Below are 23,096 nucleotides of genomic sequence, written 5' to 3' on the forward strand. Positions count from 1 at the left end.
CTCCAGCTATTTAGCCACACCTCTTATAATTACAATTGGGAACTCGCACTAGGGGTTCACGCTACTGGTCTAACTCCATTCCTCCATTCCTAGAGCCTTTGATCCATTTTATGTTTCGAAGTTGTCCAATTGCGGCTCTAGATTCTTCTGTGCAGATTAAGAAAATGTGTTCTCTGACTATATTTCTTCTCTTCTATTTCCGATTATAAGAAAATTTAAATGAAATTTTGTATGGAAAGCTATGTTATTGGGTAGTCGAAAAAGTATTTTCGTATTTTGTCAATAGATGTCGTTGAAGTCGTATATCTCGGGTGCTACCAATCACATTGTGTCATACCATATAGTGTTGGAAAGGTGAGATTTAACCAAAAAATAAAAAAAAAATCGGGGAAAAATACGAAAAGACTTTTTCGACTACTCAATATAAAAGCTGTTTATTTAAAATACAATTCTATTATTTAAAGTGAAAAGTAAGAAAATATAAAAAGAAAGATCTTTCGTCTTTAAATCCGATGCTACAATTTATGAAAAAATATATTTACTATATAATCAATCTTTTTTAGGAAGAAAAATATTCATATCAAGCAAGGAACGAAAAGAAAAGTGAAACGTTGTGACAAAATGTGAAATAATGAACAAATAACCGAAAACGAACCAAAAAATTATATCCGGCAAATAAAATACTAACTGAAAACTTTAGTGCATTTCAAAAGCTAAGAAAACTAAATTTCAAACGAAAACTTAAATGACAAAACTGAAATACTGCGCCTCAATAAAAAAAGCTATAAAAAAGTTGAGCAGCCACAGAAGACCGCATCCGACGGAGGATGAAATGCCACACATCAATTACTCGTAAAACGACAATTTCTATGAAGACTGATTTTGTTTAGTTAGAAACTAACAGATATACGAAACAACTGTGTAACGCACACAACTACGAAGACGCCTAGCAGTGCACACAACTAAAGGCGAACTCAAAGCTCACAATATGGAAAGCAGCGACAGACTGCTCTATCGCAAGCGTTGTAGTACCAGCATCGGCAGCAGTTGTACGATGGAGCAGAAAATTCTAGTGCTGATGGCAGTCGTGATTGCAAATGCCTGTATAGCGGGTAAGTGCGCCTGAAACCATGCTTTACTATAAAATGTTAATACTTGTTAGCATTTAAGATATGCGTCTTTATTTATGTGGTATGAAGAAGTAGGTGATTAGGCTATCAGCAGTTCCCTCTACTTTCCTTCTTTTTGTTCACATTTACTTTAAACACACTTCTTGAAATCAAACTTTGGTTCGAAATATAGCATAAGGCACGACTTGTTAAAAAAAAATATTTATTACCAACCAGAAAAATAACAGCAACATTTTCACGTATCTTAATACAAACCTTTATTATCGCCTTAAAAATAGTCTCCTTCTCTGTTTATGTTTATTTAGCCTTCTGCAATATTGTCATTCTTCTTATTCTTTATTGGCGTAGACATCGCTTCCGCGGTTATAGCCGAGTTTACAACAACGCTTCTGTCGTTTTTCTTTTTCAACCTGGCCCTTCTCTGCTTCCCCCGGCTGGTACTTCGTCGAATACTCTCAGAGCTGCAGTGTTTTCATGCGTTCAGACGACATGACCTAGCCAGCGCAGCCTATTGAACTATGTCAATATGGTCGTATATCTCATATAGCTCATCGTTCCATCGAATGCGATAATCGCCGTGACCAACGCGCAAAGAACCATAAATCTTTCCCAGAACTTTCCTCTCGAAAGCTCGTAACGTCTACTTATCAGATGTTGTCATCGTCTATGTCTCTGCATCTTATAGCAGGACGGGTATGATGAGTGACTTGTAGAGTTTGGTCTTTGTTCGTCGAGAGAGGATCTTACTTCTCAATATCCTACTTAATCCGAAGTAACACCTGTTGGCACGAGTTATTCTGCGTCGGATTTCGACATTGACGTTGTTGTTGGTGTTAATACTACAATCCATCATCATCGGTTGGGGATCGGGTTCACTGCCATTCAGCTTGTTGGAAGGTGTCCACTCCATAATTTCAGTATGTTCTGGGTACCAGATCACTTCTGAGTGTTTTAAAAAAGTATGTTTTTGTCTTGAAACCTTCTGTTAATCACCTCATCTTTTCGTAGATAGGCTTCCCAAAACACTTCTGCAGTATTTTCAACGGTTCCGAAGCCATAACTCCATTGAAAACACAAAACTTTAAGCAAACTAGCTTTTCAAGAGACTAACTGTTCATGTCGTAAACAAAGACCGGTCAAACAAACTTAAAATGACATAAAGAGCTCAAACTTCATTGGAACATAAAAAGTTGAACCTGAAATAAAAGTGTACATTTTTATCGTCAAATTTGGTATTTTTGGTATTTCATATGTTATGCTGTGCGTTGTCATATCCTCAATAGATAGTCTAAATGTGAGCCATATTTAGTTATTTCCATTAAAGAGTCCATGTAACTTCATCTGGAATTAAAAAAATCCAACTCTTAATATAGTATGCTTTCATAATTTTTTATATACTGAAGCCTTTTCAGCTCTGCAGCTGTCTTAATTTTAACCTCATACAGCGTGGAAGCAGCCTGTCTTCCTTTCGCAGTAAAGACATCTGCTGTTCTATTTAAAATTAAATTTGCTAATATAGAGCGGCCTTTGTACAAAAATAAAACAAAGTGAGTCAACAAAGACAAGATACTTGCCACACTTTCATCACTTGACTCAGCCAACCGTTGAGGCACATATTCACTTAGCGCAGTGCTCCAGTGCGCGATGAGACTCAAATAGAATCCTGTGAAATTAATTTTTAATTTTAGCAAACTTTTCTTCAGTTATGCAAGCATCCTAACTGCTGTTGCTGTTTTTTGTTTGTTTCTGCTGTTTACACATCTCAATTTTGCGAAGTAAGAAACGCTTGCATAAACACCATATTCGCTTTTTATGCAAATTTGCGTTGTTTTGCCTGAATTAATTATCCTGCAGTCCTACTCACTACCATTTATTTGCGCGTGCATGTGAGGAGAAGAAGGCAATAACAATAAAAATGAATAAATATCTAAATTTATTATCTTTGAGTGTGTGTGTGTGTGTGTGTGTGGGTACTTGTGTGCATTCGTCTCTCAGCAGTGGCTTGCTGAATCTGCCTTTTTATTCGTTGCCTTATAAGCTTATGTGTGCGCAGATCTTACCTTTTCACTCTCCAGCACTATGCTTGACAGCTCATCCTCCGCCTGATCCTTTGCGCTCTGACGCTTTCTGCCTTGGCAGCACTTGCAATCCTCTTGATAAAAGTGTGTGTCGAATTAAGTGCTGTCTGTTCTATTATTCGCTTCAGTTAGGAATATGCTTTATGCTGCTCTTGTGTGTGGACGGGGGCGCAGAGAGGCACTCGTGTATCCGCATATTTACAGGAGTATGTTTTAATTATTCAAGTGTGCGCATACATATGCCATTTGAGTAAGGTAAATTTACACAGCCATGTGTGTATTAAAAATACAAATGCACTTTGGAAGATACTTAATGTGCTCTTAGTGCTCAGGTTTTTAAATCCTAATAGCTGTCTTATATTAGCGGTATACTCGGAAATCAGAGCTTACTTGCAAGTAACTTTGAGTTAAGTTGTTTGGGCTTAAGCTCAACTTGAAATTTACTATTCTCAGGAGTGGTTTTTTGTAAATGTCAAATTTGATTTGACAGCTTATGACAGTTGAAGAACCTAGTTCAACGAACCGTATAGGGCTATGAGGCTATACTGATAAGTTTTATGTGGTTTAGTATTTGAAAAAAATTACGGAATTTTTAGTTATATGAAACTCCTCATACCACATCTTTGTGGGCTAGTTTACCATTGTACTCGGTAAAAGTTCTTTAATATTAATTTCGTTCAGAAATCAGCAGCGTATCGCATATTTACCATGTTGAGTGAGCTATCTTCAACTAAATAATATTTATTTTGAAACTATGGATACTTTATCTTATTTAATTCGAATGAAAGTATTAGCTATCTAAAAGCAAAAGCGAAACTTCTGTCGGTAAAATTTCCGATTTTGTCAAACGCACAGACATTTTAGGAGTTTAGATATTTTCAAATCACAGTGAACAAGTTTGCCCACTGTATAGAAATGTTGTACATACTATATATAAATTTTTTGATACTATGTACATATACCAGTTTGTTTGAGAGTCTTTCAAGTCTGCATTTGTCTTACGTCACCATGAAGTTTACGGGCGTCCGCAATTTCTGAATCCTTATGGAACTCTGCAAACCTCATCGAAACCGTCTACGTTTGATTGGATGTCTGCTGTCCAGTACCACCAGACCCTTAGGATTTTTCGTAAACTCGAGGGTAAAAAAGATTGCACTTACCATATCAACCTTTGTTTATGCGGTGGGCAAAGTCTTTAGCAGAACCTAGAGTGGTAGTAATTTGGCTCCAAAGACATCATAATTCTGTTTTGCGATATCTCTTTCTATATCATATGTAGTGTACAGATTCGATATTATTGATGCTAGATATGAATTTGGTGTTATCCACATTAATTTTTAGGCCAACCTCGCCAGCGCACTCGCCAAGCTTATGTAAATTCCTCTGCAAGTTTGATTATCTTTACTATCTGAAGAAAAATATCATTCGCGTAACCCAGGTCTTCGATAGGCTCTGGCAAATTCCAAGGCTCGCCGGGTTTTCCCATGAAAAAGCAGCGGTATGACAGAATTAAATTTTTTTGCTTTTATTTTAAAACTAAAAGAGAGTAAGGACACGAGTTCATTGGGATAATAGAAATAATACAAAGGAGACGAAATGGGGCTGTGTAAGCTTCGGCTTAAGCATTTGTGAATATGGAGAATGGGTAAAATTGTATTCTGTTAGCGTCGAGTAGAAATCAAAGAAATACAGAAAAACTTTCTGAAATTAGTTGGAAAAAGATTTTCTAGTTATTCTGAAGTCTATAAGAGGCTTTAAGATATATGTTAAATCATTGATTGAATTTATAATAAAAATTTGCTTATTACCAAATGAACTCGATTTTTAACTACGATTTATGAAAATTTTCTGAGAAACTGTTAGAATCGAGAATGAAAACTCTCAGAAAATGATTTTTTTCTTTCCTTACTATGTATATTAATTGTAATATGGTAGATATGCATTAAATAAATATTTCCGCCTGAAAAAAATTGCCTATACGAGTATTTTTGCGCAACCACTAATCACCCAAGTTTTTGGCTTATTTTTACCTTTCTCTAATCGAGGTGCACAAAAGAATATATGCCAATTAGCCAAAGTTAAGCGCGTCCAACGAAATGTGTGATAATGAAACCTTAAACCTGATAATCAAGCACCCACGTGCCATTTGTGCAGATTCATCAGAGTCATCCCGACAAAGTTTGTATTTAATCACCGCAAGGTAACTAAGGTTACACCAACAAAAAGCAACTTTCCAAAGTTTCATATCAAATTATAAGCGCTTAATGGTTAACGCTAATGAGAGTTATAATTCGCGCCCTTGCATAAACCTACGCACGAGTATGTGTTACTCATATTAGCCATAACTCATACGTTGAATATATGGTATGTGATGTGAGTTTGCGAATGAGCTATGGCTGCGCTGGCAGTAAAAGGTTGACGGATTATCTCAAATAAATGACAAATACGTGTCAAATTAAAGGATTCGCAACGTCCTTTTCCATTGCAGCATATTATCAGACATAAATATTTATATGAGCACTAGTAAATTAACTATTGAAATGAATATGCAAGGGAATATAGAGGCCATAAAACTGATTTATTAAGCTCATATATAATTAAACTTAATACTCATGATTTCGTATATTTTCCTAATTAGGTACTTTGAGAAAGTTTTTAAATAAAGTCAATAGAAGTATTATAGTAGTTTATTAAAGCATCTGCTTGGAAGGGCTTGGAAAAGTACTGTATCAATATTTGCTCTGAGCTTGAAGGATTTGGGTTTGGTTAGCGGTATTTTCGCAAATGAAATTTTAAATAGGTCTCCATAGAATGAAAGTCGCTCTTTTGTTTGGTAAAACATAAAAAAATGTCGAACTAAATAAAAAAGAAAGAAAAAATCGTACAAATCGTACAAAGGCTTGAAAGTTTACATTGTGAAAAAGTTAAATTGAACACAAAATATTTAATTATTCATTAATATTTGTTTTGTGTCGCCTTCAAAGTAATATCCAATAGACGATTTTTCCAGTCCTCGAAATCTTTCCATAAGCACTTTTTCGGATGGCCTTCAGCTCCTTCAGCGAATTTTATTTTACCTCTTTCATCGACTGACTCCATGGAGCAGTAATTTCAGTTTAAGAAAAACCATACGGAGCCAAATCTGGTAAATACGGCGATTGATTGATGGTATTAATTGCGTTTTTGGCTTTAAACTCGGTCACAATCGGGGCTCGATCCGATGGCGCATTATCATGGTGTAAAATCCTTCTTTTACAATTCCGGCCGTTTACGACAGATGCTCTCACGTAAACGCCTCAATACGGCCAATTACAATTCCTCATTAACCGTCTGTCCTACAGGAACAAGTCCATGATGCACCAAACCACGATTATCGAAAAAAAGACCATCACCTTGATTTTTGAACGGTTTTGGCGTGTTTTTTTTTGGTTTCAGCTCTTTTTTTACCTTCATTCCAATGATTGATGATTTGTTTGCATGTCAAACTCATAAACCCAAGTCTCATCGGCAGTTATAATGCTTTCCATGAATATGAGATCGGAGTTCCCACGATCAAGCATACCCAAAGAGACCTGTTTACGGTACTGAATTTCAATTTCAATTCAGCTTTATCGGGATGAGTCCCAAAATCATGTCGAGTTCTCTTGCCATCTCTTTAATCTGACGATTTTCAAGTACCACATCTTACCCCTTTTTTGAGATTTTCATCAATTGAAGATGTCGACGGTCGTCCAGAACGACGCATGTCTTCAACGATCTCTCAACCGTCTTTGAAGGCGTTGTACCACTCCGTAGGCTTGTGGTTTTGATAAAACTAAGCCTTTTTCAACATTCGCAACGATTTCGTACACGAAATTTGGTTAGAAATGCATAATTTGAGACAAATTCTTTGTTCGATATTTTTAGCCGTTGTAAAAATCGCCACGCACTACTGAGGTATACCGACTTAAGCAGCTGCTGTAAACAAACTGGTTCACAGATCGCGCTCATATTTTTCATAGTAATTAAGCACAGTCCTACCAACTTAGCAAAATATATTTAATAAAAATTTACTATTTTCGGCAAAATCGTGAATTTACCAACCAATTATATTCCTGAATGATATGTATAAATACAATGATATAATAACAAGTTTTTCCGAACAAATTTTAGTTTTTAATACATTTAGAGCAAAAAGTTAAATTATGCTTATGATGATGATAATAAATTTATTGCTACTGCCCAAAACAAAAAAATAAATTATCATCATGCATAATACATCCCATTATATAACAGTATAATAATAATAATAATGTATATTGTCACCTAAAATACAAAATAACGTAACATCACTTTTCATAAGTTTACAGGCGAAGGAAAAGAGATATACTATATGTAATAGAAACCACTCATACTGAAAAAACTTTCGGTTTTGGTTATAAAATTGTTATAAATTGGTTATATGTTAGTTATATATTGGTTATTTCCTGGTTATATCTGAGAGCGGAAGCTGAAAATTTTATGATACATATTACGTTGTCAAAAAAGTCTTGCGGTATTTTCGCTAGTTGGCGCTGAAAGCGCGTAGTTCTAGTTTTATTCGTCGCATCGGGTCATGCTATACCTTTTTGGAAAGCTCATTTCACGCGTTAACACGTGTTTTGATTATCGCGTTTTTAAGTCGTTCGTGAGTTATAGCGTCGCAAACATGGAGTAAAATATTTATTTATTAATATTTTACAGTACTACTACGATAAAGGCAAAAATGCATCTCAAGCCGCCAATAAAATTTGTGCAGTTTATGGACCCGATACAGTTTCCATTTCCACCGCACAACGATGGTTTCAACGTTTTCGTTCTGGTGTAGAGGTGGTCGAAGATGCGCCACGCTCCGGAAGGCCTGTCGTCGAAAATTGCGATAAAATCGCTGAATTGGTCGAAAGAGACCGGCATAGTAGCAGCCGTAGCATTGGTCAGGAGCTGGGCAAGAGTCATCAAAAATTCATTTCAATTTCAAAAAAAAAAAAATTCAATAAAAATACCGCAAGACTTTTTTGACAAACCATTATATATATTATGATGTAATGAATTGAAAACAATATAAAAGTTAATTTAGATGTTTCTGTTTGTTTTACAACAAACTTTTGCATCCAATTTCCATATTTACAACACATTTAAAACATTATCAATTTGCTCGCTATTATCTCTTCCACTTGGCATTATATTCAAACAATTTCATTTAATTTAAGCCCCTCTAGATATTTACATTAAACAATTAAGTATTCAAATTTGAAATTAAAATTCAATTGCTTTAAAAATTCAAATGTTTATCGCGCGAGTGTTGCTGAATTTTCAAATATTCATGAATCGAGCTGGGCCCTTCGTCAAGAGGATTTATAGACACTCATAACTTTTATTGCAATTTACGCAGTGACAATTATGCTAAGCTTAGCAACAAATAAAAAGCTTTTGCCACGTACAAACACACACTCTGGTAATTTACTAAAGCGCCTCAAATTTGTTTTACACACTTTGCCCTAAGTCGAGGATTTTGTTGAAAAAGGCGCTTGTTCAACCAAATTGTTACAATTTGGGTCGACGAATTCGGCATAAATTAAATTTTCCCTGATTTACTAAAGTTTGCAATTGAATATTTGTCAAACAAATAAAGTGAAATGTCACAAAAACAGAATAAAGTGCGCTTTAAATTGAAATTGATAAGAGGGTTTAAAAGGGAATAAAACACGCGTAACGGAAAAAAGGGTAAAGTTGAAAACCGCAATAAAAGGCGTTTGCACAACATCTCAATTTACCAATTTTTACAAATGCTTTTGTGCAGGAATTTTGCCCCTTTTTTTCTTAGATTTTTCCACTTGATTAGTGGCAACAGCAGTTTCAGTGGCAGACTTCTGCCTGTGCCGCAAATACGCTTTGTGCCATTTGATAAAGTTACAAAGTATACTTATACATAAATAAATATACATGCATACATACATATATACTTGCAGACCGCATACTTATGGAAATACGCATAAGTGGTTACATGTGCGGTGGTGCTATTGCCACACAACGTGTATTCGAATGAATTACCATAAATCTAAAAAGCATCTGCGTGTGTGTATTTGGCATTTATGTTGGGTTAACCCTTTCTTATCGGCACAATATGCAGGTACATAGGTAGTAACAGTAGTCCATTTTATATGTGTAACAATTGTTTATCTTCTAACTGCGCTGAACTCTGCAATATTGGGTAAATATTGGTTAGTCGAAAAAGTATTTTCGTATTTTGTCAATAGATGTCGTTGCAGTCGTACATATATCTCCAGTACTACCAATCACATTATGTAATATCATGTAGTGTTGGAAAGGTGAGATTTTAAGCTCCATTCAGCCAAAAAAATTAAATTCGGGGAAGCTGAAAAAAGTTACAGCTGTTCAAAAATGAGTGAAATTATGGAAGAAATTCACTATATTTTGAAATTTTTGTATAAAAAAGGAAAAATGCCACGCAAGCCACCAATGAAATTTGTGAAACTTACGGAGATGATGCTGTATCAGTTCGTGTAGCACAACAATGGTTCGCTCGCTTCCGTTCTGGAAATTTCGATGTGCAAAATGCATCTCGCTCTGGTCGACCTATCGTTGAAAAAGTCGATGAAATTAGGGAAAATATTGACTAGGACCATAAAAAGCCATGGCATCGCTAAGGAACTTAAAATTCATCATCAAACGGGTTTGAACCATTTAAAGACGGCTGGCTACAAAAAGAAAGTCGATGTTTGGATACCACATGAATTGCCTGTGAAAAATTTGATGGACCGAATTAACATCTGCGATTCTTTGCTGAAACGAAATGAGATCGAACCATTTCAGAAGCGAATGGTAAGGTGGATCAAATGCGACAATAATGTACGAAAAAGATCATGGTCTAAGCGTGATAAAGCTCAACAAATGGTTACAAAGCCAGGATTGACACCTCGAAAGGTTATGCTGAGTGTTTGGTGGGATTGGAAAAGAATCATCCACTATGAGCTGCTCCAGCTTGGCAGGCACATTTTTTCTAGGTTGGTAGGACTGTCAATAATAATTATAATTATCTCCGAGTTACACGTGTTTTTACAAACTAAAAGTAAATTTTTCCATTTTTATAACGGTTGGTTTTGATGAACAGAGAATTTGCTTCAAATTTTGTTTTGCGGAAAGAATATCGTTTGGCTCCGTGCGATTTCTCGTTATTCAACAAACTCGAAAGACCAATGCGGGGACGCCATTTTGAAACGACTGAGGAGATAAAAACCGAACCAAAGAAGGTTGCGAAGGCTATATAGGAAAGATACTATTCCAACTTCTAAAGATTATCTGGTGAGCGTTTTTTACAAGCAGTATTATACATTTGAATAGCAGTTTTGAAGAATGTTCTGGTCTTGAACGAATTGAGTGATTACTTAAAGTAGTAGTAGCAAAACTTTAAAAATTATTCATTTATACAAATTTAATTAAACCACTTTCTAAAGAGTTTTACAATAGAAAATTCGCATCTAACTTTATTTAAAATTTTACAAGCAAGAAATCAGTTGATATTTTCATTATCATAATTTTCCAACCGAAGCCTTGGAAAAAGTATACTGAACACATAAATCATGTATGTAATTTCATATAATTGTCATAACCTCAATAATGTACTGTATGGTTAGGCCACGAAATTTAACACCACGCAGCAACTCTGGAGAAATGCCAAAATTGTGCGACCCAATTTGTGAGACAATCAACAGTCAGCGAGTATCAAAAACACATTGTTAGGCACACAAATTATGCAGAACCTGCAGGGTTAGGCGCACGAGTAAGAAGCTCGACGAACCACCGTGTTAGCAAGCGGAAGCGTGGAGTGACAGAGACCGGAGCAACGTTGCAACAGTAAACCGCCAACGGAAAACCGACAAACCGACGAAAGTGAGTGGCAAATCGGCAAGCAGACAACCATCAAAACGAGCCATCAACTCATCAAATTTATACAAATTGCGGAAATTTGAATATTTGTCGAGGGCGCTGACGTTTTACGCGGCCTTACATACATATGTATACACATACTTTACCCACAAGCTGGCAGCCACTATTGTCATTGCCTGCCGGTGAAAGACAATAAAGTTATGAAAAAGCTGGTTGGGCTGGGTGTTAGGAAGGAGGTTGGTGAAAGCGCAGAAACTAGGCAAAGATAAGGCATGTTCGTGCATTGTTTGCTGGCGCCGGCGGTAACTGTTCTTACTGCAATGAAATAATTTAACGACAAAAACAAAACCAACAACATGGTACATATTTGCATTGCACCGAAAGCTTGAAACTATCTTTCTTTCATTCCATGCACTAATTCTTATTCAAGGCTGTCTGACACAATGCCAGCAGGAACATAAATTTCCACTTTACCGAATTTGAAGTCGATTACCTTCAATCAACAACGAATTAATAATGCAAAAATATATAGTAAAACTCTCCTTTAGAAACGTAACTGTTCACAGTTTGGTCGTGTGTGTGTGTCTGCGGTTTTTTGTTGCAATATTCATCGTTGTTTTTGTCATACCGAGGTATGTACACGGAATACGGTATAAAGTAACTATACCGTTACATATGTAGATATAGGTATTTATGCTTATGTGTGCACAACGGAGCGTAATTGTATGGCACATTGTAAGCGTGCAGCTGCCATGCCATAAAATGCTAATGGAATTGACTGCCGGCGGTCAGAATTATTTAAGTAATTTCAGTACGGCACTTGCCGTGGCCACCGTTGCCCCAGCCGCGTCACAGTTGCTATGTTTCACCGTCCGTCTATTCAGCCGTGACACATTCGCTCAATTCACTATTCTTTTGTTTGGCTTCAGTTATGCTGAAACGCCAGCGGCTACAGGAGAATAGCTGACTAACTGGCGCTCACCGTGACTACAACGTCGTGACGCCCCCTCCAATTTATTGACTAGCCATATAGGTGGAAGAAAGATTTCCGCCGAATAGGAAGTTATGAATTAATTTGGTTTGGAAAAAGACGAGGAGGAGGTAGACGAGGGAAAGAAAAATGTATACACGAAATTTGGTTCGGTGTTGCGGTTAGTAAACTACTTTCGCTTGCTTATCCTCGCACGTGTATGTGATTTCCGGGCGGAAAGAGTTCAATTAGCAAAACAAAAAATAAAATAAAAATGGAAACGAAAATAGGAAGTAAAGCAATTAGGAAGTATATAATTTTTATAAGATTTAATAGCAGTAATTATATATTAATAAAGCGCACTAAGCAGCAGTAGCAATAACAAACTCAATTCATTCGGGTTGTTGTCCCTTAGGACATTAATATAAAATTCATACTTTTACTATATAACGAATTTATGAAAACATATTTAAGGAGTAATGGTAGCTCGTAGCAAGTATATATATAATCTATTTGAGTAGTATGTTTGGGTGTTAGTATAAGAAATATTTTAGAATAAGAGTTGATGATGCTACTATAAACATGAGTAATATATGGCATAAAACTGCATTAGAACGGGAACCAACATTGATGAGTTGCTATGTCGTAAGACAGTGCAAGTTTTGTTGCGACAAAGAACATATTTTGCAACTTGAAGTTCCGTAAATAGTTCTCATTTTCAAAACAAATTATTTAGGGGTTACAGGGGTTTCATAGTGTAAAAATAGCCTTTTTTCAACCATTTTTTTGTTATATAAAAAATTAAGTATTTTATTAGAAATTTTTATTGTTACAAACATAACAAAGAAATTATGAAATTTTTGAAAAAAAAAATATTCATTGCGATGCCATTTTCGGTGACCCCTCAGAAAAGAGATGCACCCGCTTTAGCAGTATAACTCCTTACAGGATCGTCTAATGTGAAAAAATACGTTAGTTAAAACCTTAACTTTAAACTTTGAGAAAAAAAGGAACTGAAAATAGAATTTTTGGCAGATATTTTAGAAAAAAATTAAAATTTCAGGAAAAATTTAGCGACATTTTTTTTCAAATATAGTAGTATAGTATCTCAAAGACCTGAGAACTTGAGTAGTTCTCGAGAAATCTTGTCAGCCGACTTCAAAAACACAGTTTCGAGAAAAACGCGTTTAAAGACGGCACACTTAGCATAGCTAGCCTCGAGCGCACAAGTTCTCAAGGCTGTATCTCCGAAACTATTACTCGGATGAACTTAACAATTTAGAACAATAACAAAGAGGTGTTCTATAGTTTAATAAGACAATAAACAAATCGATTTTTTGAAACCCTTAAACCCATTTAATCCCTTTAATCTGAGAGAAATTATCTCTGTGGGAACAAGTCTCTCAAACTATTTCATAAAAAATTTAGTATCTGAGACAAATTACCTATGCGGGAATAACTTTCTTAAACTGTTTTTAGTTTCATGTGAAGTTACTCCATATATCTACTAGTGTGTATATGGCAGTTGTTTGTTTAAAATAAGAAAAGCTTGTATGTAGATATTTATCATGAATAAATAAAATTTTGTCATTCCAATAGATTAATGGCTACGAAATCGTTTGAAGAACTGTTCTGGAAAGTCCATATCATCACGAACAGAAGTAAATGAATGGCACGAGTCATGCAGAGAAGGTCATGAACTCAGCGAAAACTAGTCTCATGTGTATCGTTCATCCACCTCTGATTGTATCGATACTTTTGTTAAAGTTAACAAATAGTGCTTGAAAACCATCGTCTTGATATCATAGAGATTAGATCGAATCAAAACCTTTCGTTAATGGCTTGGGTATGAATCGTGTCAATGCGAGATACATACCCAAAGTAAAATCTTTTGCCAAAACTACCCCGAGCACCTACCTGCTACTAAATGCTGCTGAAGACCCTATATTCATCAAACATTGCACTGATGGTGATGTGACGTTTACTTATCAATATGACGTCGAAACTATCTAACAATCTAGTGAATGGTGATCAAAAAATGTGCCGAAACTGAAAAATTCAAAATTCGCTCGAGGCACTGAAAGCGATCCCACCCGATATATTGAGTGTATGGAAAATTGGAAGAAACGTTGGCAAGCTTGTATTTACTCAAAAAATTAAAAAAATTAAATTGTTAAAACACCGGAAAATTGTCAGTCCGGGTCATTTTTGATCATTGGCAATAAAAATAATAACTCATTTCATATGGCTTAGATTAGTATACACCTTACTAAAGTTTATGAAAAGTTTGTGTTAGCGAATTGCGATGCTAAACTGTCGTTGTTCGGAAACTTAAGCCACACTTAAGCTACATTTAAACTATACAATAAAAAATAAAAACTCTCATCTCATGAATTGGTTCTAAAAGAGCGCTAAGTAATTTATTGTTCAGTACTAATTACCATAATTTTTTTTTTTAATTAGCGATAGAATGCCATGGCTCATGGTTAAATGAAGGAAAATAGGAAGATTCTTCCTAGTGGATACTTTTTCAACCCTACTTTCATGAAGTAGCACAAAATTATCTTATTTAAAAATATATATGTATATGTATGTAAATATATGGTATCCCATACACTCCCACCCTTCATTTACATACTTCTATGTTAAGTACACTCGCACACTCGTAAACTCATTCGTCCATGCAGCAATTCTCCGTTGAGGCGTTCACTTCTGCATTGATTCAGCCATCGATTCAACTGTTCAATCGTCAATTTCTATGTCAATTCTGTCATACTCAGCAGGTTACAACGGTTCGTGCTGTCTTGTCTGACGTTACACCGCACATAGCGGTATGCCATTGTGCAAACAAATACTCGTTCGCACCATATTTGTGGACATATTTGTCCTCGCAAGTAGCCAGCTCCGTTGCTGCAGTGGCTGGCGCGTTAACTTTATCATTTATTTAATTTATTTACTACTTTTTGTACTGTTTCGTGTTTCGTTACACCAAGAACGCCCATGCCGCCACGAACCGGTCACCAGTGCTGCAGCCATGACCCACTTTGGCGTATAAGTAATTTCATTTCCCCATTTTTTATACGCCACTAAGCGTGTGGCGCTTAGCTTTAGCTCTAGCTTTATTTTTACAGTATCACTCGTGCTCACTGTTGTATTGGTATTGAGTGTGTGTGCGTGTGTGTGTGTGAGTGTGGCTGTTTGTATATTGATATTTGTATTGGCATTGTGTCCTTGCACTCAATGATTAATTTAATATTATTCTTATTAAAGTGTATTTTTACTTGCTTTCATTTTGCAGGCACCATACCCGCCACACCCGAAAACATCACCGTCACCTTCCTCACGCCCACAACGGTGCGCGTCTCCTGGCAAACGATGATCGATTTGAATGCGCATCCAATCGAGAAGTATATCGTGACATACAAGCCGACAGATGACAGGTATGTAAATTAGTCGCTTTGCTGAAGACTGTAGCATTTAACCCCAAGGCACCGGTGAATCCAATTCGATTTCATATGCGAAAAGTGTTGTGGCATTTTCATGAATTTTAGAAGGATCATAAAAGTGTCGATTTTTCTGTGGAAAACATGTTTATGAAGGATTTGTGTGAATAAGTTTGATACAAATAAGTATCTATTTATAGCGGTAAATTACACAGCACGCGGTTGCAACCGAAATTAGTACACAAACAAATTGGCTAGCATGTGTTTTTACATGCATGCATTCTTACGTACTTGATTGCCCTTCATCCTTGGCCAGCTGTTTGTACACCTGCTTTTAGCGCCGTTTGTCGTGTAAATTCTACCCCTCCCCTCCCTACCCCATCGTTTTGCTGTAATTTTTCAATGCTCTATCACTTTTTATCGTTCTTTGTTATTGTGTACATATACTTTATTGTAATTGCGATTGTGTAATTTGTTGCTGTTGTTGTTGTTTGTCGTCACTGCATGCAATTTGCCCTTTTCGTTTGTTAGTTTGACATTTACAAGTGGCAAATGCGATTGTGATATTTTTGTATCAAGTGTATTCTCAATTGTGTTCGTGTTGATACTTTTGTTGTTGTTGTTTTATAATACTTGTACAAATATAGCGTAAATTTGTGGGCTTTATTGGTTAACAGCATTTGTTTGGCTTGGCATTGGCGCTCGGTGTCCGTTTATAGGAAAGTTTGGCTGTCGAGTGGCACGAGTGTCACTTTTATGGTCCGCCAGCCACGAAAATACTTTGGCGCACTTGAATGCATGCATTTTGTTTAAATTGCATTTCACTGCAATTGCCCATTAGCCGCATTTTTATTACGAGAATAGCATGCAAAGGAGAAATATATGCACAGTGTTGACGACGTAAGCGATTTTGCTTCCGATTCCGACGATACTTTACCGCAAGAAGTTTTTAGGGACTTAACCCTTGAAATTTATTTATTTTCCTTTGTTAAAATGAGAAAATAATTGTGCTCATCATTATTTAAATGCTGGATTTCGCATTTTTCTGGTATATAGAAATAATTTACAGCGATGTTAGTGAACGATATTATGGAATTAATAGCCGTGCCACAGTTTTCATTCTAAGATTAAGAAATCTTCGATAAAATCTTTCATGACCTTCCTTAAATTTCTTGGAAACACGATAGAGATTAGTAAGATTAAATTAGTTTGGGTGTCAGTTATGGCTAGGTGACTTTATTTTTGAGTCCCTTCCTGCTTCCAACAGCTTCACTCAAAGGTTTCAAGTGGAAATATAATATTTCTTGGACATTGTTTTAAGATAGTTAAGGAGATTATGGCCACTTGCAAGACAGAAAAATGTGATTTTTTTTGAAAACCTGCATACATTAATGTAAATTAGGGTGGATCAAAAAAGTGAATGGGTTTTTTACGCTTGCTACTCTGAAAAATTGGTTTATAGACACCTCTAAGGAAGGCTTTAAAGTATGAGCTCCTGTCAATCAATTTTGCTGAGTACGAAGCGAAAAAAACATAATGACAGAAAGACTACTTTAAGTTTGCTACTTAATCAATTGGCACCTTCCTAAAAAGATCGATTTTGAAAAAAAATGTGAATTTCAGAGATATAATAAATCGAAATGGTCTGTTGCGTATGACAGTTGATTCCTTTTCACAAAAGAAAAATATATAATATAAATTTCGAAAATGAAGTTCAACGAATCGAAATAACAATAAAGTCGAGTATAAGTAGCTCTGACGTAAGTGAAATTGAGTCTGATTTATAATCGAAAAAATAATACCTCATTATATCTCACCAACATTAGCTCTGACTACTGCTTTTTGAAATTTCAAAACTTAACTCTATTAACGACATTGCATTCACGAGTTAAAGTACCAAATACTTTTGAGCAATGACACGATGGCACCAATGCACCTAACGTACAATAATAACACACTCAAAACCAGAAAATGGCAAACTTTTGGATTGTTGTTGTAAAAATGTACCTATCAAAGGCGGCATACGAAATGCAGTAATTTGAGTTTCCTATTTGACTTTGAACGCTTTGCGTTGTAACTTACGCAAGTTGTTGGCACAAAGTCGCCAATGCACAAAAACTTAACAGCAACAAAAATAAACCTAAATAAATAAAACACAAAATTACAACGAGGAGAACATATAGCACACTATATGGGATGGAGGTACTGAGTGAACAAGGAAGCTACGAGAATAACATGCGTTAAGAGCCGTTTTACTTTTTAAATCGGCTGCTTGTTGGAGCGAGCGTTAAAGACGGTCGGTTAGCTTGTGACCGATTATTTATTCTATTTTTAAAGCACTTGTACCGACAACGCCACAAATTCACTTGCCGGTGACTCACTTTCCTACTTCCAACATGTAGTCTAAACGCAAGCGCTGCGCCAGGCAGGTCACAGTGAAGCCGAAGGCGACGATATGAGCGGTAAAACTTCGTAGTAGACAATGGGGAATTTGAAACTTTTATGTTAACTACCAACGAGGGACCTTGTGGCGGTTTGGAGCGAGTGCGGCAGTCGAAGAGGCAGTGAACTGAATTACAAAGGCAGGGCCGCAGTGCCATTGAGGCGCTGTGTTAGTTACTTGCAACTGCAACACAATGCCCATAATTACAGTAAAAAAAAGACAATCTGCATATAGCAGCAACAATAACAATAATAACAAGGCTATAATCTTTTAAGCACTTGCTGGAGACTCGTTGGAGAGCTGCACAGTCCATTGTTGTATGCTAACTAAAGAAGAGCGAAACCTCAATGAAAAGTTCAAACACAACAACAAAAAAGTTGACACCCGGCGCCAAACTAAATAGAATTGTGCCGCCCCACGCCTCCCTATAGGCTGTACAATGCATAAGCAAACAAGTCAAGGCGAAGCTAGACAAGTGTCCGCAGAATCCAAATATTTTGAATGTAATTCCTTTAGTGTCGGCCAAAAAAATATATACAGAAAGAACCTATTATATAAATAAATAAATAAACCGTAAATAATGCAAAAAATGGAAATTGCAATAAAATGAGCAGCGTCATCGCGCAGAAACGTTATTTATACATGAGTTGATTATCTGGAATATTATTGCTAACAGAGACGTTGGCACAACATGTTTGTATGTATATAAAATGAAGGTGGGCACTAAAAAATAATAATCTCCATAATCATATTTGTCACTTCGTTTATCTCTGCGGTGCGTCTGTGCCGGTAACACTTTTTCGTTCTTTCTTTGTGCATTTTATAGTTCTATTTATCAACGCGGATGTGTGACTGAGTGGCATTGGTTAAAAATGGACAATTTTTTGCACATTCCCAACGGAACATATTGCCCAGGGTATAATAGTTTTGTTCACATAACGTATGTTGGGTACGCCCAAAACTAAAGAGATATATACAGGATTATATTCAAAACAAGAAAAAAATGTTTATTTCGGCTGTATCGTAGCTATAATACCCTTCACAGATGCATTTCTTATAGGAGCTCAATGAATATCTATATCAGATAAAAAGTTCTCAATACACTCACTTCATTCATCGAGTAATTTGTATGGCATCTATTTTCTATAGCGTCCGATATCGGCAGCTTAGAGAAAAGGATCGTTTCTGGTAGAGAAAAAAATATGTGAAAACTTTCAGTTCGATATATCAAAAACTGAAGGACTACATGGCATATATACAAACATACGGACCTTGACATGGATAAATCGACCCAGCTGGGCTCCGAAGTTTTCTTCTGGGTGTTACGAACTACGTGGGAAACTTAATATAGTTTGTAGAAGGTTCGAAAAGTAATAGTACTGATTTTCTTCCACCGCGTCCGTACTTCACAGCGTGCGCTCACAGACTGGATTCGGTAGAGGGCGTTCCTGGCGGCTGGTCAGTTGTCTCCGAGTACCTGAAGAGACAGAACAAACATTTTCGCCCGAGGTGTTTCTGTGAGTGGTGCAAGCCGAAATTGCAGCGTTCGTAAGAGCAGAGCTGCGCGATTTAATTCTATGTGAAAATCGGTAGGTCTGGAGACTTCTCATATGGTCAAGCAGGCTTACGTTGCTTTAGCAAGAAGCGGTGTGTTTAGGTGGCATCATGCCTTTTTGGAGTGCCGGAAAGAGTTCGCTGATGAAGACCGGAAGAATGAGCAAATTCAAAGTGAAAACGATGCTTATTATCTTTTTTGACATCAAAGGCATTATTCACCATGAATTTGTTGCTCCAGGCCAAACCGTCTACGCCAAGTTTTACGTGAAAGTTCTCAAGAGATTCAAACGCAGGGTCAATCCACGACAACGCTCCGGGATCGCGACAACACTCGGCTTCCATCGCTTTTCTTGTGAACAGCTACCTAACCAAGTCCGGCATCCCAATGCTTCCGCAGCCGCCCTATAGTCCAGATGTGTCCCCCGGACATTTTTCTTTCCTTGCTTGAAAAGCCCGACAAAAGGCGATCCAAGCAGCACGCATCTCGGCTCTCAAGGCTATTCCCGAGAATGTCTTCCGTGACGCCTTCAATGCTTGAATTACGTACATCACGATATATGTCAAATAACTTTAATTCATACAAATGCAGAAGCCTCTAACCTATAGTTACGAACGCAGTAAGCACTCCCTTACTTCCAAGTTTTGTTTAGTTTTAACTTTGTGTATCTTAGTTTTCTGAGGATTTGCGGTTTATAAGATTTTATCCCTCGTTGCAACTTAGTTAACTAGATGTTATGCTTGGTGTTTGAGTAAACACGGGAGTTAGTGTGCGCTTTATAAAGAAAAGAGTTGTGAAGTACAGTTGTTTTACATATTTCTTTCACCACTCTTTGTCCACCCAATATACTTAAGATTCTTGCACTTTGTGGTCAATAAACTGTCGTTAATTTATAGATAATTGGCTTGAAAGGCGGCTGAAGTGGCGACCTTGAAAGCATGGCAAATAAATTATAAATGAGTTTATTAATTGTCTAGCCAAGGCCGCTGTTGAATTAATTTAATGAAAAGTGAAGAAATATTGCTGCATAAACAGCTTAGAAATTGATGCCTAAGTGAGTTTAAGTGAGTTTAATCGATGTGATATTAATTAGTTATTGTTAAATGGCTTAAATGAGATAAAATTTTTTGCACTTTATGCGAGGAGTGCTATTTTCTTTCCGAATAGGGAAAGCGTATTAAATACGGAACTTTTATGAAAGTTATCTGAGCAATTACTAGAAGATCCGGCTACGCGTTGCTATATATTCATATAATAAACTATTCAATACAGTGAAAATTTTATTTGCGAATAAAGGCGAAAACACTTCAGAAATAATTTTCATTGAAAAAATTAAAAATTTAAGGCTGCATTCTCAAAGTCTGGTTACCAACTTTTCTGTCCAGTTAATAGAATTGTCCGCTTAATAGATTTTCCTTGATAAATATGAACAAATTGTGGGACCGGTATTTGTGTATGGTTAATGGAGATGTCCGCTTAATAGAGCGTCCATTCAATAAACTTTTCACTGTATTTTTTATTTATGAGTGGTTTTTTCTATACTGTCTTCTAAGTTGGTTCCAACTGGACACAGTGTGCTAAATTTTGCTAAAATGGGTTCAGTAGTTTAGGAGTCCATCGCCGACAAACTACGTAACACGTAATTTTTATACGGATTATATACCAAGATTACATTTATTTGAGTTTTTTTGTACTTTACCAATGATGCATTCAGTGATCAAACTAAAACCTGCTGAGAATGTGGTACACAAAGAAGAATTTGGTGCGTGGAGCTTTGAGTGACAGAATCTAAGCTTTTTTAGGAATTTCGAAACATTTAATAAGGCTAGCCCTCAATGTCAGAGTTATTTCACACTTCAATTTTGTATACAATATGAGCCCGCATTTTGCTATTATTTCGTTCATCATATTCATGGCATCATATCACTGATATCTAGTGATCGGAATACTAACTGGTCACTGGCTGGTGATGACACACGCTCGACAAAACTGGTCGACAAAAACTGGTCTATGCGTGGATTATTGGCCTATCAATTTAACCTTACCTAACCTATTGATAATATTTCCTTACCCATAATGTTCCCGATATGTCTATAAAGTTTTTTTTTTACCTTTTTATATTATGAGTATGGTAGTATATTAAGTTTGCCATGAAGTTTTTAATACACTCAAGGAAAGGTCCGAGACCCTATAAAGAGTACTATATATACAAATGATCGTGGTGATGAGCTGTGTCGATTTAGCTATATTCGTCTGTCTGTTCGTTTGCTTATCTATCCCTCTGTATACAGTCAATCCAGATTCTCAGCTTTTGAGATATCCATCTGAAATTTTGCGTACCTCCGTCTATCCACGAAACTGCTTATTTATCTAAGCCGCCGCTTTCGTGCACAGAGATGAATACGTACACGGCGGATTTTCGGGTTTGAACCCACCATTTTAAATAAAATTTTAGTATTCTTTATTATAATTCCAAAAATATATTCGAAAATTTAATATATCAGCAAAATAATGCTATTAGTCAATATTTTCATCAACGTATCATGTTACAAAACAATCTGTAAATAACAGAAATTTTTAAGTAAAGCTACAGCTTATAATACATACCGGTGTATTATACCAAAATCAAGCGCGTGAAATAAACTAATTTATTATCATGACTGGCGTTTTGCAAAAATCCAATTACCACATAAGACGACTCCAAACTACAACAACGACTAGTAGTGTATCCGTATGTATATTTAAACAGTTTTAGGTAGGCGCAACCAACAAAAGTGAACTAGAAACTAGTGCGATGTGGTATACTACATATCATATGTTTGTAGTGGTTAAGAAGTGCAACATTTCCAAATGTAATTTTCTTAGAATCACAATAAATTTGGCACGGGCTGCATTGTTTTTGTATTAAATCGTCATATCACAGTTTCATTTGTAAGTGTGTGTACATTGAATGGCCACAGACCCTGTAATGAAAATCCGAGTTTCTGTATTGTGTTGTGATTACCTTGAACTTAAGTGAAGTTAATTTAACTGAAAAATATTTCCTTGACCCCGACGTATGTAATTGTGCACCATTCGTTTGCTTGAGTAGCAAATGGATGAAAGTGTTACAAGAAAATTCACTTTAGGGAATTAAATTTTAAACCGATTGATTTCCTCATGGGATGTTCTCGGCAGCAACAGCTGTGAACTAGAAAAATGAATCGTGTATGTGTGTGATTGTGTGTGAGTAAAGCTGAAAAACACATAGTTAAATGTATGTGTTTGTACAGATTGCCAGGCTATCTGCCTCACTATTACGAAATTGTATGTCCTTTGCACACACACACACACATTCATGCATGTACATTTTGTGTATTTCTGGATTAGTCGTATGACCCAAAGCTAGTCACGTTCGTTTAACCGAAACAAGGCAAACGTTGAAGTGAAAAAAACAAAAGCAAAAAAGAAAAAAATAATAAATATACCTAGAAATGAAAAATACAAAATGTGGTTTAAATGTAAACGCTCCTCTGCACTAGCTTAAGAATTAATGGAAAAATGTCGTGGCT

The 23,096-nt window shown here is 36.2% G+C and overlaps 1 protein-coding gene across 1 annotated transcript in view; it reads left to right on the top strand.

Annotated features, from left to right (window-relative positions):
• The window catches only part of LOC120771166, an 82,729-nt gene that overhangs the window by 22,736 nt on the left and 36,897 nt on the right, over positions 1-23,096 (top strand). Inside the window, exons 2-3 of the mRNA XM_040099049.1 lie at positions 564-1,112; positions 15,403-15,544. Of these exons, the coding sequence (XP_039954983.1) occupies positions 989-1,112; positions 15,403-15,544 (266 nt within the window). The 5' untranslated portion in view covers positions 564-988. The remainder of the gene's footprint in view (positions 1-563; positions 1,113-15,402; positions 15,545-23,096) is intronic.

This window comes from Bactrocera tryoni, chromosome 3 (genome assembly GCF_016617805.1).
Source record: "Bactrocera tryoni isolate S06 chromosome 3, CSIRO_BtryS06_freeze2, whole genome shotgun sequence".
Classification (NCBI taxonomy): Eukaryota; Metazoa; Arthropoda; class Insecta; order Diptera; family Tephritidae; genus Bactrocera; species Bactrocera tryoni.